General features: G+C 35.4%; 1 protein-coding gene across 4 annotated transcripts in view; it reads right to left on the bottom strand.

Moving 5' to 3' along the window:
* Positions 1-3,610: 3,610 nt before the first annotated feature.
* The window catches only part of FYB1 (FYN binding protein 1), a 114,122-nt gene continuing 100,206 nt past the window's right edge, over positions 3,611-17,526 (bottom strand). For all 4 annotated transcript variants that reach the window (XM_024247592.2, XM_054555513.2, XM_054555512.2 and 1 more), the window contains 4 exons: positions 17,269-17,431; positions 8,719-8,752; positions 6,595-6,626; positions 3,611-5,827 (listed from right to left, as the gene is read on the bottom strand). In XM_024247592.2, coding sequence (XP_024103360.2) covers positions 5,805-5,827; positions 6,595-6,626; positions 8,719-8,752; positions 17,269-17,431 — 252 coding nt within the window. In that variant the 3' untranslated portion in view covers positions 3,611-5,804. The remainder of the gene's footprint in view (positions 5,828-6,594; positions 6,627-8,718; positions 8,753-17,268; positions 17,432-17,526) is intronic.

Below are 17,526 nucleotides of genomic sequence, written 5' to 3' on the forward strand. Positions count from 1 at the left end.
ATATTAATATGTGCTTAATATATAAGCAGAATATACCTTGATCTTCTTTTAAAATATTTTTGGTTGGTTCTGGTGGTTAATGCCTATAATCCCAGCACTTTGGGAGGCCAAGGTGGGTGGATCACTTGAGCCCAGAAGTTCGAGACCAGCATGTGCAACATAGTGAGACACCCATCTCTACAAAAATAAAAAATTAGCCAGGACTGGTGGCACATGCCTGTAATCCCAACTACTGGGGAGGCTGAGGCGGAGGATTGCTTGAGCCTGGGAGGTCAAGGGTGCGGTGCGCTATGATGGCACCACTGTACTCTGGCCTGGTAAACAGAGTGAGACTGTGTCTCCAAAAAAATTTTTTTATATACCCTGTTTCACTCATGAAGTCAAGTTTGCTTTCCCTGAATTTTTTTTTTTGAGGCGGAGTCTCACTTTGTCGCCCAGGCTGGAGTGCAGTGGTGCGATCTCGGCTCACTGCAACCTCCGCCTCCTGGGTTCAAGCAATTCTCCTGCCTCAGCCTCCCAAGTAACTGGAACTACAGGCACATGCCACGACACCCAGCTAATTTTTTGTATTTTTAGTAGAGATGGGATTTCACCGTGTTAGCCAGGATGGTCTCAATCTCCTGCCCTCGTGATCCGCCCGCCTCGGCCTCCCAAAGTGCTGGGATTACAGGCGTGAGCCACTGTGCCCGGCCTCCCTGAATTTTTTATTGGGAAATTATCTTTCCACCACTAAGTGTAGTCTTGTTTGAAGGATAATTCTAGGTGACTTTTTGCTACTATGGGAGCTGAGGGGTTAGAACCCTCCCTTCCCCCACCACATGGTCAGGCACATGACTCAGGCACAGTCAATGGAGTTCTCTCTGCAGGGACTTTGACTCATGAGTAAGTTACTTAAGGGCAATAGTAAATTTCTCTTGCTTGCTGCCAATCATGACTAATAACTGAATCATTATCTAAACTGAGGAGGGAGAACATTAATAGGTTGGTATTTAAATATACTTTCCAGCATTTGGAAACTTTTCTAACTCAGTAGGCTGTGGAGAGAGTTATAGAGGAATTGCTGGTTGCAGATGAACCCCCAAAGATGAGAAGTACCTGTTGAGCATTTATTCATTTCCCAAATTTGCAAATAAAGCTGAAGATTGTGCTTATGCTCCAGACTACTTTAGGAGAATGTACACACAGCCTACTGTTTTCCTGGAGAGAACAGAATGGAAACTGTTCATGATTGTGCAATGTCATCTTGTACAGGTCATGACCCTCCCAGGATGGCCCACAGATAACCACGAACAAGGCAAAGTCACAGAGGCTGGCTATGTTGGCCTGAAGGAAGATAAGTATTGGGCTGCATTGACTCCAGAGGCCCCAGTCTGGTTGGCTGAATTTTTGTCAGGCTTGCATCATGTTCAACCTCTTTCTCTGACAAATCTTGCCTCCTCCCCTTCCTTTCACAGATATTGATCCTTAATAGACATTTCTTCCCTCAAACTCTGTCCCATCTGTTTCCAAAAAGCCTGATGAGTGACATCATTGCAATCAGCTTGGTCTTGATTGCTTCAGTGAATCTTTCTCAGGTTGTCAATGACTTACATGTTGGTAAATCAAATAGAGATCTCTTGGTCATCAATTTATTTAACCTCTTTTGGCATCTGAAATAGTAATTAAGAAAAAATTACAGTGGCAGCCCACAGGATTAACACAGTCCTTGCAGACACATCATTCATTGATTCTTTAATTATTAAATATATAATGAAGGGCTTCAAATATGCCATAAAGTAAGAAATATAAAAACAAATAAGACAAAATCATTTGTTTCCTAGGAGCTCTTGTTAATGATATTTCATCAGATAGAGAGTAAAAGAGGAGAAAGAGAGCAGCCTCCATATTTTGAGCTTGGATGACTGGATGATTCAGATGTCTCTGAGGTAAAATCTATTGGAGGAATAATTAGTGTTAGGGGGAAAGAGAAAAGGTTCCTTTCTGAGTTCCATGAGTTACAGGCACCTGTGGGATATCATGTAGAGATGGCTTTAGAGTAATTGTAGCAGAGATCAAGTTGCAGTAAGTTGAAGATTGAATATACCCTGAGCACATGGCAAAGGATGAATAGGGATGGGAGATTCTCAAACGTAGCTGAGCATTAAACTCATATTTAGAGTTAAGGAAAAATGAACTCCAAAGTTTCTTCCCTAGAGATTTTTATTTGTTGATCTGCAGAGAAAAAAAAAATGTGTATTTTTTCAAAGTCTTCAGATGTCCTGTGTTCAGTTTGGATTCTCTGGAAAGCAGACACCAAGATGGAATGAAAATGGGAGGGGAGGAATACATGTGTGGGTGGGGAAGAATACATGTGTGAGAGAAAATGGGAAGGGAGCTGGAGAAGGCTGGAGGAGCTGACAGACTGCTATGCAAGTCTATACCAATAAAGGCAGGAGGGAGGATGGTTGGAAGTGTCTCAGAGCACTCTGCAGGTTTAGCAAGCTTGTCAGGGAGTCCTCAAACTGAAGTTGGCCATGTGAGGAGTTCTGTGTCTTTCAGGAATAGGCCTGCCTCAGTATCCCTGCAACACTCAGTCATTAGCTAGAGCAGCCTGATCTTGGCACAAACATTGTGATGGATTTCAGAATGCAGCAGCTGGGGACTTTTGGACAATTAAATGCCCCACAGTTGGAGGTCTTTGAGGCACATTCTCCTGGCTGCCACATATACCCTGCCATTTTAAGACAATGAAATAATGAAAAAAATATCCAAACGGGCTGTAGCTGGACAGGTTTTTGGGCCCAAGGCAAAGTTTCATGTTGCTTTTTAGATGGGAAAGATTTCAATGTTTGTAAGCCTAGAGAAAGGAATCTGTACAGTGGGAGAACTTAAAGATAAAGAAGAGGGATAGCCAGAGGGAGGGAGAAAGGGAGAAGGAGAATGAGAAAGAATGAATTGTAAAGGACAAACACTCCAGAAAAGGCAGGAAGAAATGCGATCCAAAGGTTATGGCTTTGAATTTAAGGCATGACATCTTATTCTCTGGGACAGTGTCTGGATATGGGTTAAGGTCAAAGGTTGTAGGGAATTGAAAGGAATTGCGTTTAGTTATCTTAATTTCTGACACAAAATAGGAGTCAAAGTATTAGGCGCCTTGGTAGAAGGTTTGGTCTTGAAGAGGAGATATCCCATCTTCTGAGGCTGAAGCTAAAGAGTCAAAGGTTGGATGCAGAGAAAGACTCTTTTGTAGATGTAGGATCAAGTTAAGGGAGAGGAAGCCTGATGGCCTCAATATTAAAAGAAAATATTTATTTCTTTTTTTTTGAGACAGGGTAAATTTTTTTTGAGACAGTGGCACAATCATGGCTTACTGCAGCCTTGACCTCTCAGGCTCCAGTGGTCCTCCCACCACAGCCTCCTAAGTAGCTGGAACTACAGGCATGTGCCCCCACACCCAGCTAATTATTTGTATTTATTGTAGAGACAGGGTTTTACCATGTTGCCCAGGATGGTCTGGAACCCCTGGGCTCATGAAATGTGCCCTCCTCGGCCTCACAAAGTGCCAGGATTACAGATGTGAGGCACCGCATCTGGCTAGCCTCAATTTTTTTTAATGAAATAGGAGGCAAGGTTATCCATTGAAGGTATTATTTATTTGCAGCTCATCTCAAGTGACAAAATTCCATACAGAAGACTACAACAGAAATCATATTTAATATATTAAAATGAATACTTCCAATATATCTTTCACATTAAGATGATTATCTATTATGTAAATCTTTCCTAGGTGTGTGTGTCTGTTTCTTGATGTGTAAACCAAAACTCTGAAATATTCTCTTGATCTAACTTTGACTTTTAAAAACTGACATTGTATTGAATTTATGTAATTCTCAATTAGAAAAAAAATTACTGTCAGACTGCAATGCGAGTCTACCCCAATGAAGGCAGGAGGAGGGATGGCTGGAAGTGTCTCAGGGCACTGTGAAAGTTTAGCAAGCTTATCAGGGAGTCCTCAAACTAAAGCTGGCCAAAAACTTCAGCATAAAAACTATCCTGTCTGTGTATTATATATATTTACTACCAAATTTAATAAACAAAAACCACTTTTAAACCAGGTAATTTTATCTAGTGTGAAAAGAAATTCATCACATGGTCATATAACTGGCTAATGCTCTCTAAAAGTAAACATCAAAATATTTCATAATTGGAGGGAATCTTTGGAGATTAGTGGCGTCTAATCTTGGGGCCTCAGACACCCAAAATCTATACAGTGACCAGTGGAAGTTGATGATTTGTTATCAAATTTCAAAGCACCTAATGGAAACCCCACTTCATCTCTGTGAAGATTTTCAGTTCCTTTACAGTTATTTGAAATTATTTCAATTCTGTGGAGCCACTTCAGAAACTCCAGTGGGCCTTTGCAAAATTAAAATGTGGAGAATGCATTAATCATTACTTAATCAATGAGTTTAAAAAATAGACAAAAGCTTCTGAAACATGGGACTGAACTAGGGGGGAGCATTATAAAAGCCTAAGGTAATTGGTAGTGAAGAGTTGGAAAAACTTACTTCGTCTAATATTGTAATTTACAGATGAGGAAACTGAGAAGATAAATAATTTATTCAATATCACTTGATGGTTCATTAGTAGAAGAGCCAGCATTATGATTTGCTCATTTTGAACTCTAGGAGTTGTTAAAAAGCACTTAATATCTTCTTTTCTTGGGTGTTAGCATTTTTCATTTTTTAAATCATGCTATTTAGTGTTCTTAACATTTGAAACCCAAATGGTTCACATTTTGTTTTTGGATTGCTTTGGGAATGAGTATGTACTGTTAGAGAAGGGCCCAATCCAAACACTAGAGTTTTAATAATTTCTACTCCCTCTGTTGGCCAACTTTCCAGTAAAATGATTTTTTAAAAAAAGAGAAAAAAAAATGTAGCGGTAATTGAAACAAAAACAAAAACTTTAAAAAGTGTGTTCATTATAAAGAGGTGCCATGCATAAAAGCCTAGGTAGTTTCAAGGTCCATTCTTCCATTCCTCATGATTTTAGGTTTATCCCCATTCAGATCTACTCTAGTTATAATAGTACTTTAAACAGAGCACAGAATTAAACCATTAGCATGTGAATCTGCAGAAAGAGAACTTGTTTTAGACTCTTCTACAGTTTAGACTTCAATGTGCATACTAAATACATAACATTCGTATCAAATAATTAACATTTATATACAATTAACAAATAGGAACAAATTTTATACAAAACTTCTACTACTGCTATAATTGTTGAAAACATTTAACCCACTAGCAAGAGGTAAGATAGCACTGCCTTTTTAAAAGACAGGTCACTTGAATAGAGAATATAAGATATAATCATAAGTAGAAGTATAAACAATAATTTTTCTTCTTGTGGAATGTTTTAAAATTTCCTTTCTTATATTATTATTCTTCCTTAGGTTTTTTAGACAGGGATTTCTTCTTGAATGATTTTCCTTTTTCTTTTCTTTTTATTTTTTGAAGGAGAATTATTTACTGATGGTCTAAAAGAAGTACCTTCAAATTCTTCATAATTGTAGCCAAAGCAGAAATGGAATATTTAATAATTCTTACATCTCACTAGTGTAGTCTTCTGAGATAACAATTAAGCAGAGAGATAATTTTCTATGTTCTAACTTTAAACACTTTGTAAAGATAATTGGGATTTCATAACAAATGATAATAAGTGGTTTTGTGCATTAATTTTCTTGATACCCAATAACATGCCAATTAAAATCCAGACTTCACATTGGCACCTAATGAACACAGCAGAATGACCAAAGGTGAGTGCTAGTCATTGTCATAGACGCAACCTGAAAGAAAAAAATACAAATTTAAATATAGTTATTAAAAACATATTCTCTAAGTATTCCAAGTTTGGAAATGTGGGTGATTCATACTCTCCTGGTTAAGGATTAAAAAAAATAGAACTGGCTCACTTTATAAAAAATGAGTTAAATGGAAGACTATATATTTAACTTTTATTATTTAGTATATAATTCAACAAAATTTCTGGACAGATTTATTCTCTGTTAAAATGAGACTCAAGATTATTTTATGTGACACTTAATCATATACTTTTTGGTAGTCACTGTGAATGAGGTTGAAGACATTAAAGAGCAAGACTCTTAAGTTTAAAAGACTAAAGGAAATCATGATCAACACTATGCATCATTTCATTTAGATTAATTTTTTAGATTATAGTTTGGAACTATATGATGCTTAGAGAATATTGGTATTACTGGTTATGAAATAAGTACCTATTTATTTGCCAAAAAAGTTTATTTGCTTGGATAAAAGAAATTCTTATTATGAGTCACAGTACAATAAAAAATTTCCCAAATATTTTTATACTTCTGTTTTCAAAGAAATAAATGAGGTTTTTCCTTAATTTTCCATCTTGTGGGAAATGTGGTATTTTCCCCCAATTATGCCAGGGCATTTACCTTTTCTAACATTTTCAACTGATTCAAATTCTGACCAGATTGGAAGTCTGTAATCCAACGAGCTATTTTTAGCATTTATAAAAACAGTAAATTCACTATGACTGTTCTCTGGGGTGGTACCACATAAGACTTACCATCAGCAATATCATCATAGATCTCTCCATCACTGTAAATGTAAAAAAAAATTTTATTTTAAAGAAACTATCTTCTTGGCATTAGAGCAATATATAGAAGAATAGAGTAACAGTATGATTTTATATGACACAATTAAGGCTTTTAAGCATAGTATGCATTTATAAGTAGAAATAAATTTGATATTCATTATCTCTTCTTTCATTGACTTAATCTAGTCCTCTGTTTCATTTTACATACAGAATAATTAAAACATGCTTCAAGAGCATAGACTATGACTTACTTATCTTTGTAAGACATGTTTGTTAACAATGTACTAAACATCATGGTACAATACCCCCATTGGGGGCCTTAATTCAAAGCTGCAATGGACTTTTATGTCTGTTAATATCAGATTCATACTTTCACTTGAATTTCGAATGGTGAATTAAATACAATAATAATTGGCATAGGAAATGGTTGGATCATTGTCACATGTTTCTAATTATAACTCATACATATAATAAAATATATAAATATTAGTTACAGAATAAGTAGCCAAGATATGATTATTATGGTGATTCTTATGTAATTTTAAAACTATTACTTATTATTACAGGCAGCTTCCGTAATAGTAATTTTGGCTACTTTTACACATTTTAGGTTTTGCCTGGCCCAGAATCTTTGTGATATTTTCTATCCGACAAACATACTGAATCCCTTCTATGTACCAGGAGACAAAAATTTGAGTAAGAGACAAGCTTTGCTTTTAAGTACCTTATAATCAAACAGGAGATTATATAAGAAATAAAAATAGAGAGCATTATAAACATGAACATTGCCTTGAAATGTAGGATATACTTCTAAAATTCAGAAATGTAGGGTGGCTTTGTCACTTAGACCAGACCTACTCTTTGCTGTACAATCTCTGTGCTTTATCATGGAAGCAGCAGCAGGCCCTTCAAACTGCTGCCAACTATGGCAGATGCTGTGAGTTCCCTATGTCTTCTGTTTGGATCTTTTCTCTGAGATGGAGGGAGGGTTTGGCTAACGGAAATCTCATCCAAATGCAAGGAGGACAGATTTTTCTGTCATTTATACAATAAACATTTATTAAGTATTCGCTTCAATAGGTGGTGAACCAGCAATTACTTACAGAGTATGCTTTCTAAATTCTCTCAATCAGCCTGTAATAATCACTGATGGAGATATTGTCCTATTATTTGCCACACATTCAGTCCTTAAAATTTGTATCTTTCATAGAACAAAACCTATTGAAAGTCTCTTGCCTCCCACTGTGATTAATGTGCTCAGGAGAACAAAGGTATTATGATTATTTTTCTTTGGCCTCTACTAGTTTGCCAGCAAAGCTCTTCACACTGATTTGTGTTTTTCTGATTGGTGTCAGGTTGTTGATGGATACACAGTTTGTGACTCCTCCTGGATCTTTTCATTGCGCTGAATTCTGTAAATCTTTGCATTGGCATGTGACCTAACCTGATAATGGAGTTCATTTCTTGCACTAGGTTACTTGGGACAGAATCTTATGTTTCGGGGGACTCCAAAGGCACACTAGTACCACACTGTGACAGACTGTGACAATGTCTTATTCATAAGAATAGAAGAATCATTGATGGCTGTCTTTTTTTCTGGCATGCTTCCAAAAAAGGCAACATAGTACTCTACTATGCCTAGTGTGAGTGAAGCAAAGCCCTTAATTAAGGGCTAAACTATGAACTACTAACAGGTGATATTAGCACCTACTGTGAAGTCAGTAATTGGTCCCAAATTAATTCCATTCAATCAATTGCATTAGCAAGTAAAATGCAAAATATTAATGAAAAGATTACTGGCTTTGACCTGTCTTCAGTGTTTGCTGAGAGCCTAATGAATATATAAAACTGTTAACTATGAGCTGTACAATTTTAAATGAGAAGGGCTTCTCGCCTATTTAAAAGAGTAGCACTTTATGGAAACCTAAACTTTATTATGGATGCTAACATGTTAACATTAGTATAGCATCTTGTTTTTAAATTTATTTATGATAGTTGAGTAGGTTACATTATTTAAGTAATATTAGAAATATTTTAAAAAGAAAGGCACAAAATTCTTTTCACAAGCATAGTAGTAGAAGAAAATGGGCTTACTTGTCCTCTAGGTAACTCCGAAGGACATAACCATCTATGAAGGAAAAAGGAAATAAATTGTATCAATAATACAGGTTGAAAAATCTTTAGTATTTTTTTCAGGAAATCAAAACACAAGAGAGTAATCATAGTATACTGAACAATTGTATCTATCTCTGGAAATGACCCATTTTTCTTATTCGTGCCTACTTTTGTGTCCTTCCTTTCTTCTCCTTTTCTCCCTGACTTTTCTCTTTCTCCAGTACGTCTCTTTTTCTCCGATTTCAATCTTTCCTCCTTTCCCCTTTAAAGAAAAAAGCAACTTTTTTCATTAAGCTACTGTAGGCTGTAGCACAGAGTTCAATGTGTTACCCCCATGATCCAGTTTTAGGAAGAATTTAGTAAGCATAGATTATAAAAGTCATTTATTGGTAAGTATTTTAAATACCACCAGATCTAAGACTTACTTTCTAAAATTTTATTATATTGAGCAGAGAGAGAACTGTATTCAACTCCCCTTTCAGATGCCAGCCAGCTATTGACTACTAGGGGGACTATGCATTGTAAATAGTCTCAAACAGGTCTCTTTTACTCTGTATGGAAGAAATTCCTCTACTGTTTTGCTATTGGACAGTATCAACGTTTGCATTTCATTACTCATGGAGCAAAAGCATTATTGGAAGAGCACATACTATGGATTCTATGATGCCTGGTTAAGTAGAAAATAAGCCATATTTTATGCAAGAAAGCTAAGTTTTGTTGTTGTTGTTGTATGAGGGGCACCTTATATTTGCCTCTCATTGTGCAAACGTTTCTCAGGAAAAATATGAACTATTTTTCTTAAGAAAATGCCTGCTGATATCTAATTAATGTTACTAATCTTTGGAATTGTTAGTTTTGTGTTAGTGCCTAAAATCTGTTGTATGCTTGAGATTAGTACCATTTATTGCTTCCTCAATACAATCTCTAAATAATTTCTCTCAATGAGTCAATCTGTTGGTCTTGGTCCACTTTAGATCTAATTTTAGTTCTGAATCAAAGCAAATGTGTTACAAATTATAAGGAGAAAGCTCATGAGCAAAAGTTAATAATACAAATGATAAACTTACTTAAATGTATTGATGTCATATTGCCAATGATTAAAGATGAAAATATTTTTTAAGAGTTAGAATCATAAAACTGAATTTATACATTAAAATTTAAGAAAATGAACTTTCCCTTGAAGTGCTATAGGGTTAAAAAAACTCCACTAAAATATTTTATCAAGAAACTCACTACTTTTTAATAAAAACAATTTATAAGTATCATATTTGGAAAAGAAAGAATCAAAGTTATCCTTGAATTCTCGTAGTAGGAAAGTAATGAAACATGTGCCAAGATAATGAAAGCACAATAACATATTACTCAGAGTATAAAAAATTAGAAGTAGGAAAAGTAATGAAACACTAGGAAAGTAGGAAAGTAATGAAACATGTGTCAAGATAATAAAAGCACAATAACATATTACTCAGAGTATAAAAAATTAGAACACGTTGCACCTTCCTTTATATTTCAATTAATGCAAAAGTAGCAAAAAGTATTAATGTAAGAACACCTACAATTAATATCTATAGCCCATGGGTAGGCTTTGATATCACAGTTCATTTCATGTTAACAGACTTTCTTTTTAAATAAAGTATACATAATAATTTAATGTAATTTTTAAAAAGGAATAAGCTCATGTCCAACAAATTCAATTCTACATGTGTCTCTCAAAAGAGAAAAATCTGTGCAAATAACAAGCTTTTAGAACAAATTGTGGATTTTGTATCAGGGTCCTCATAACTGAAATAACTCTTTATCTGTACCTACATAGGGCTACACTAAAATTTGAACAGTTTTCTACAGATAGTAATAGTCATTGACTTCTTTTTATCAGTTAAAATTGGGGGATCTGCTTTCATTTTGGATTTTTTCCTAAAACAAATTGGAAAATAACACAATAGCAAATGTTCCCATAATATACTCATGTTGATGTTAATAATTTAAAAATAATGATGTATATGAACTGAAGCTTTCAACACTGAAGTCTATCTCATATGATTTGGTAGGACTTCATACAGTCTCTGAGCTAAAATTGGAAGATAAATTAGAAAAATATATAAGAATTATAAACTGTTGTTAGAGACTGAAGTTATTCTGGCATCAAATATAAAGTTCAAAATGAAGAGAATGTAATCGACATTTTTAGAAATTAAAGATTTTTATTTGCTTACGCTTTTAGGTAATCTATTTTTTAAAACTCATTTATGCTAAAATGTTGCAGGTTTGGATAAAACACTAAATGAAAAGAGAGCTAAAACAGTGCTTTACATGACCAAAGTTAATCATTCATAATAGACAGCTTAATACTTCAACTTTACAAATTACTTATAAAAAACACATTCTCTTAGATTCTCAACCTGTATTTCCATTCCCTCCTATATCTGTGTGTTCAAGAGTTCTAAGGAACAGCCTTCTCCTGTGTTGAACACTTTGTTGCTGCTGTTGTGTGTTTGTGTGAAATACATAAACATCAATAATTGGGAATATTATTTAAGAAAAATGTATTAGGGAGTTGGAGTGTGAGATGGCACTGTGCTGCAAAAATGATGTGATAACACAGGGCTTGTTAGCTATAAAATCACAATTATATAGCATTTTTACAGGGTAAATGACTTTTAATACAGTACAGGTTTTGCTGTCTGGTACCTTTGAAAATCTCAGCTAAAACTTCACTCTATTAAAAACATGATTCATGACAGTGTCAAAACAAGTGACTTACCACAAATTTTTATATAATCTCTCCATTATAGGTCCTAGAAATATATATATTTTTTGCAGTAGGAAAATCTCTTTGTTCATGTTACAGATGTACATTTATTATAGGGAATGTTAGTGAAAAATATAAACACATGAAATAACAACAACAACAAAAATCTCATCATGGTCTGTATCATGTAGAAGGGCAGCTATGTTTAGCGCTATAATATTGTGAGTGCGGTCACACCAGGGAGTCTCACATATAATATGAAATTATTATTTGGAAACCTCACATTTATAGAGCAGAACATAATGGCTTGAAACAAATGTTTTGAAATATGTGGTGGGGTAGAGCTAGTTAGGAAAATAACACCCACCCCCCCATATGTGTCAGTTAATTTCTTCCCCAAACGTTTGCTTGCTACAGTGCAGATGTGTCTCAGGACGAATGACTCACCTTTTAGAAGAGTATTGTGAATACAGATTAACCAAGGAAATAGAAAATAATCTTTTGGAAAAGTAACTTTTTGGAAAAGTGGAAATTATCTTCATTCTAATATTTTCAAATTTTTTACTTAATAAAAATGACAACATATTATTTCATCATTATTTCATTTGTTGTGGTAAATCCAGAAATAAAGTTAAATGTACTCAATTTGGCCTCATGCAGTTTAAAAACAAGAAAATCATATTGCATAGATTTACCTAGACAAGTGGAACAATGTCCAATTTCAGTGGAAAATGCTCATAATATAATAAAAGAAAAAACAGAGCGTTGTGTGTAATACTGAATATAAATTATTATCCTAGTTTTATAAAAATGTTCACTCTTCCCCTCTTCTCTGTTTATATTGTTATTTCTGGGGCTTCATATTTGGACGACATTTTAACTCTCTAAATTTTAAAAATTTTCTTTCAGTGTGCACGTGTTGTTTCAAAATTGAAAAAAAATTATGTAAGTTAAAAAAAAATGATCAATTGGATTTGGGAAGATCGAAAGCACCTTTAAAATCCCTTGGTCTTTGATACCTAAAGAAAATGGAGAGCATTTTGGCCACAAATAACTCAGACAAAAAGTATCTTATTCTACATCTTTTGTAGAAAATTTTTTTCAGTGACAGGAGGTGGGAAAACTCACAGCTTATGAGACATAGAGTTGTGGAATATGTATAAATATTAGCGAGAAACTCTAAACATTTGGAAATGTGCCAGAAATTTATATTTGAGAGTTCAATGCCTACACAGTAGGAGTTTCTACAAGTCAATGGGTGAGACTTGATCGAATGTGATAATGCCTGTAAAAGTGGCTTATGTCCCACTGCGTAATAGTAAGGGATTGTTGTTCTTGCTTTAGCCTTTAGTTGCTATCATTACGAATTTAGGTTGAAGTAAGCTATGCTTTTCTTTCTTTGATGGATTAAAGAAGAATGGAGGGTAAGGATAACATTAGTTTCACCATAGTGCTGGGTTACAAATGCAAAGGCATTTGTAATCAGAAGATGCAGAAATAAGAAACCAAAAGATTTAGAGGCTCTGCAATGGCATATAACAAGCTAACTACATCACTAAAGCCAAAAGAGAGAACTTCTGACTTCTAACCAGTTAAACTATTCAGCGGACTTCTTTCTGTGAGTATCTGTATTGTCAGACTTTCATCTGACTATCCAACTGCAGTTTCCAAATTGTTTCATTCAATCCAGCAAGCCCCACGCAAGGTGCAAGGCATTGTGTAATGTGCTGACACTACGATGTTGAGAACATTTCATTGAAGTGACTCTGAAGCTCAGAGTCTAATAAGAAAAATAGATTAGTAAAACAATAATGACAATGACAGCAGCAAAAGAAGTATCATGGTAGATTTGGGGAGAGATTAATTGTGATGGTGTGGATAGGAGTAGGTACTGGGGGTGCTTCTAATTTTAGATGACAACTGAGTTGTTTTTAATAGAGAATTATGGGCATTCCAAGTTGAATAAAGTAGCGTAGTAGGATGAAACACATAATTTTTTTTTTTTTTTTTTGAGATGGAGTCTCGCTGTGTCACCCAGACTGGAGTGCAGTGGCGCAATCTCGGCTAACTGCAAACTCTGCCTCCTGGGTTCAAGCGATTCTCCTGCCTCAGCCTCTCTAGTAGCTAGATTACAGGCATGTGCCAACATACCTAGCTAATTTTTGTATTTTTAGTGGAGATGGTGTTTTGTCATGTTGGCCAGGCTGGTCTCAAACTCCTGACCTAAAGTGATCCGCCCACCTCCATCTCCCAAAGTCCTGGGATTACAGGCATGAGCTACTGCGGCTGGCCAAAACACCTAATTTATTCAGGGAATGACAAGTAAATAGTTTGTATTTCTGGAGTGTCAGTTGTAGATGGAAAACAGCAGTGGATGAGGGTAAGCCTAGATGATAAAGAGTTTTATGTGCTCACCTAAATACTGTATTTTTAAAAATAATATTTGGGTAACATTGTGGGGAAGTTGATTCTGAGTGTAAGGGCAAAGATAGACATATCACTAGAAAGCCTATTGCAATCACCTAGGAAAGGGAGGGTTAAAAAACCTTATAGAGGTGTGCCAAGAATGAATTAGCTGTTTTTAAAAATTAAGACTGTCAAGGACCCAGTCCATGGAAGGAGTAAGCAGGTTTGTACAAATTAAGAAAGGCAGGAAGTTAGGAAAAATAAAAATGAAATTAAGCAGATAAGGTGATTAAATCATGAAATAATACTTAACCCGAAAGTCAGTAACATGCTCCTAGTGCCTCTCCCTTACACCCGCATCCTTACCATGTGAGTACTTGCAAATCCAACTGACAGTACTTGCATTTAAAAATTTTCTCACTGATGGCTTTTCTCTGGCTTCTGGAACTCTCTGTCAGCTTGCTGAGTATCCTGAATTACTCCCTACCTTCCCAGGAATAGACTTCAACTCCTGAAGGACAGGAGTTGGTGTATAAGTACCCCAATTTGTTTCCCACTGGATGGGATAACACTGACACTTGGAGGTCTCCAGCATGATCAAGCTCCAATAATCCAAGTGGTAACTTTTTTGATAATAAGACTTTATTGGCTGCCTTCACTTCTCTATCTCATTCACTTGCCACTGGCATTTTTGCAGAATCACTTTATGGGGAAGCCAAACTAAGACAAAATCCAGCCCATAGAAACTCTTTACATAAAAAGCAACATGTATATAAGTGCTACCATATAACCATGTGGTTTCCATCCTGTCTGAGATGTACCCCAAAGCCATCTAAGAATTTAGGTAGTTAACAATGAACTTGGAAACTGTAAAGTGCATTGGTACTGCAGCAGAAAGAAAAAAGATATTTACATGAAACTCTTGATTGTAATCTATCAGAAGTTTGTGAAACATTTTCACCTCTCATTCTTAGAAGATGACACATTCTAAGAGGACAGGAGGCCTGTAGTATTTGTAATAGTACTTAGAATTATTGATGTTCAAATAGAAAATGATATTAGATTATGCAGTTATTCTGAATGGCTACTTATTCTTAAGGTCAGCTGGTTCCTAGGAAGATAAGAGTCTCTTCTCTGAATTTCTCTCACTAGTGCCATATCTATTCCTGTCCATCTATATCCACACATGTTTGTTGATGAGATCATAACATCCTTGTTACTCAGGATATGTGAAGATCTATGCTGATCCAAGGACCAGCAGCATCAATTACCTGGGAGCTTGATAAACCGTAGAATATCATGCCATTTTTATAAATGTAAGGTGGAAAAAAATAAGCAAAAAAAAAAAAAAAAAAGAATGTCAGATCTCACATCTGCATTTTCAACAAGATCCCCATTGATGTGTATGCACTTCAAAGTTGGAGGAGTGTTGCTTTAGATAAGATTTACTGCTAAGCATAGGAGACTTAGGTCACTATGGCAAGATTTTCTTCTACCATACCAAGGGCAAGATATATAGAAGCTTCAGCTTGTGCCCTGGAGAGAGGTCTGTATGACAACTACTAGGACAATTCTCTGTTGTAAAAAATGTGAAATTATTTGGAAAGTAGAGGGCAGAAAACATATCATTTAGACTCATCACCTTATTGAGACTGATTCCTATTTTGGTATTTAATTATTTTTTAAGTTTAGTTTCTCTTATTTGCATGATTTTATAACATGGCTATAAATCCTACCCCAAATTAAATAGCTTTCTTACTTTTTCTACCATATATCATGAGAGATTCATCATATTACTATCATAATTTTCATTTAGAACATTCAATTGGGTATATTCATCATAACATTTAATAATTTAAAAATCTTTGAACTTTTAAACATTTTTTGATGAACTTTTGATGCTTATAGTTCTTTTAGCACTTATGGCTATTCCTTAAGGTAGATCCTCGCAAATCCTAGTCTGAATGGGGGTTTTCTTTGTCCCCTGGTCTTTCTACACATTATCTTCAGTGAACTTCCAATCTTAATATTACACTGCCTCTGCCCTTTATCTTTTGTACCCACATTCCGTATTTTCCTTTGAAAAGCCAACCACTCCTCCTCCGTGATAAACTTTACATCCATTTCCTCCACCCTTGAGTCACTGTGTTTTATTCTTGAAACTCCATTTCAATTCCTGTCCCTGAGTCACCTTCCTCCCATTAAAATTAAACTCAGAGTCCATGTTTTCCATGCAGATTGACCAAGCTGATATGGGGCAGCTGTAGTGGCTATCCATTTTCAAATATAAGACAATGTAATTTTGAATTACTCTTCTCTGGATTTAAATAAGCTTTCTTTTGAAATTTGACAAAAATATTTCCATCTGTCAGCTTTCTTTTATTTTCTTTTTTTTTTTTCTGTTTGTTTGTTTCTTGAGTCAGGTTCTCGCTCTGTCACACCAGCTGGAGTGTAGCAGTGCGATCATGGCTCACTGCAGCTTGGAACTCCTCAGCTCAAGTGATTTTTTTCTGCCTCAGCCTCCCAAGTAGCTGGGACTACAGGCGCACACCACTACATCGGGCTAAATTTTCTTTGATTTTTAGTAAAGACTAGGTCTCGCTATGTTGCTCAGGCTGGTCTCAAACTCCTGAGCTCAAGCAATCATCCTGCCTCAGCCCCACAAAGTGCTGGGATTACAAGCATGAGCCACTGCACCGGGCTCCCATCTGTCAGCTTTAACAGCTGATAAAGTCAAAGGAGACGGGAAATTTTTTGGATTTATTTGGAATAGTATGTTGCACTAAGCGTGTTCAAACAGGGAATGAAAACAAGTGAATTTGTAAGGTGAGAAAACTGGAAATTCTAGGTGTGAAATATCCAGAATTCTACACAGTTCTGTATAATTTGATATTCTACATAATTTTAAAACCAGGCCAGAGCAAGAGACACTGTCTACTTTAGCACAGTGGTTCTGACTTTAGTGTATACATGAATAAGCTAGAGAAAAAGTTATCATCACTGTTTTTACCTGATTTCTGGAACTTGTGTTTCAGCAAGTCAAGGGTGGGTACAGGAAACTGCGATTTTTAATACACACACAAGGGCTTTCTGATGCTGATGGTCTGTAGTACTGCATTTTGAGAAGCAGTAATTTGGCATTATCTTTGACACCGAGTATATAGATAGTATATGGTAAATAAAAAGAGATTAAAATACATTGATTTCAGCACAGCATAATGACCAACTTCTGAACGTTTGCCACAATTTACAAAGGATAGAGCAAAAAGATAGATAAGAGTTAGTAAACACAGAGTAGTCGCTAAAACTTGTTTGGTTGTTAAATTCTGGAGTGACATATATATGTACATATTATAGTATAAGCAGTGACTTACATTTCCCTTCTTCATTTCTGCAGAGAACTTTTGTGTCATCTGTGTTTTGTATAACTTCTAGAGATTCACCAGGTTTTACCTGTAGATCTCTGGTTCCCCACTTTTTAGAAGTTATGGAAGTTGTAACTTTAGTTGAATATAGGACTCTAATTTCACCATCATACTAAAAAAAAAGAACAATATTTAAATTATTGGTTTATGCGCATTATTGAAACAACTTATTTATGGATGGATTTATTAAAAAGGTATTTGCTAAAG

Source organism: Pongo abelii, chromosome 4 (genome assembly GCF_028885655.2).
Source record: "Pongo abelii isolate AG06213 chromosome 4, NHGRI_mPonAbe1-v2.0_pri, whole genome shotgun sequence".
Classification (NCBI taxonomy): Eukaryota; Metazoa; Chordata; class Mammalia; order Primates; family Hominidae; genus Pongo; species Pongo abelii.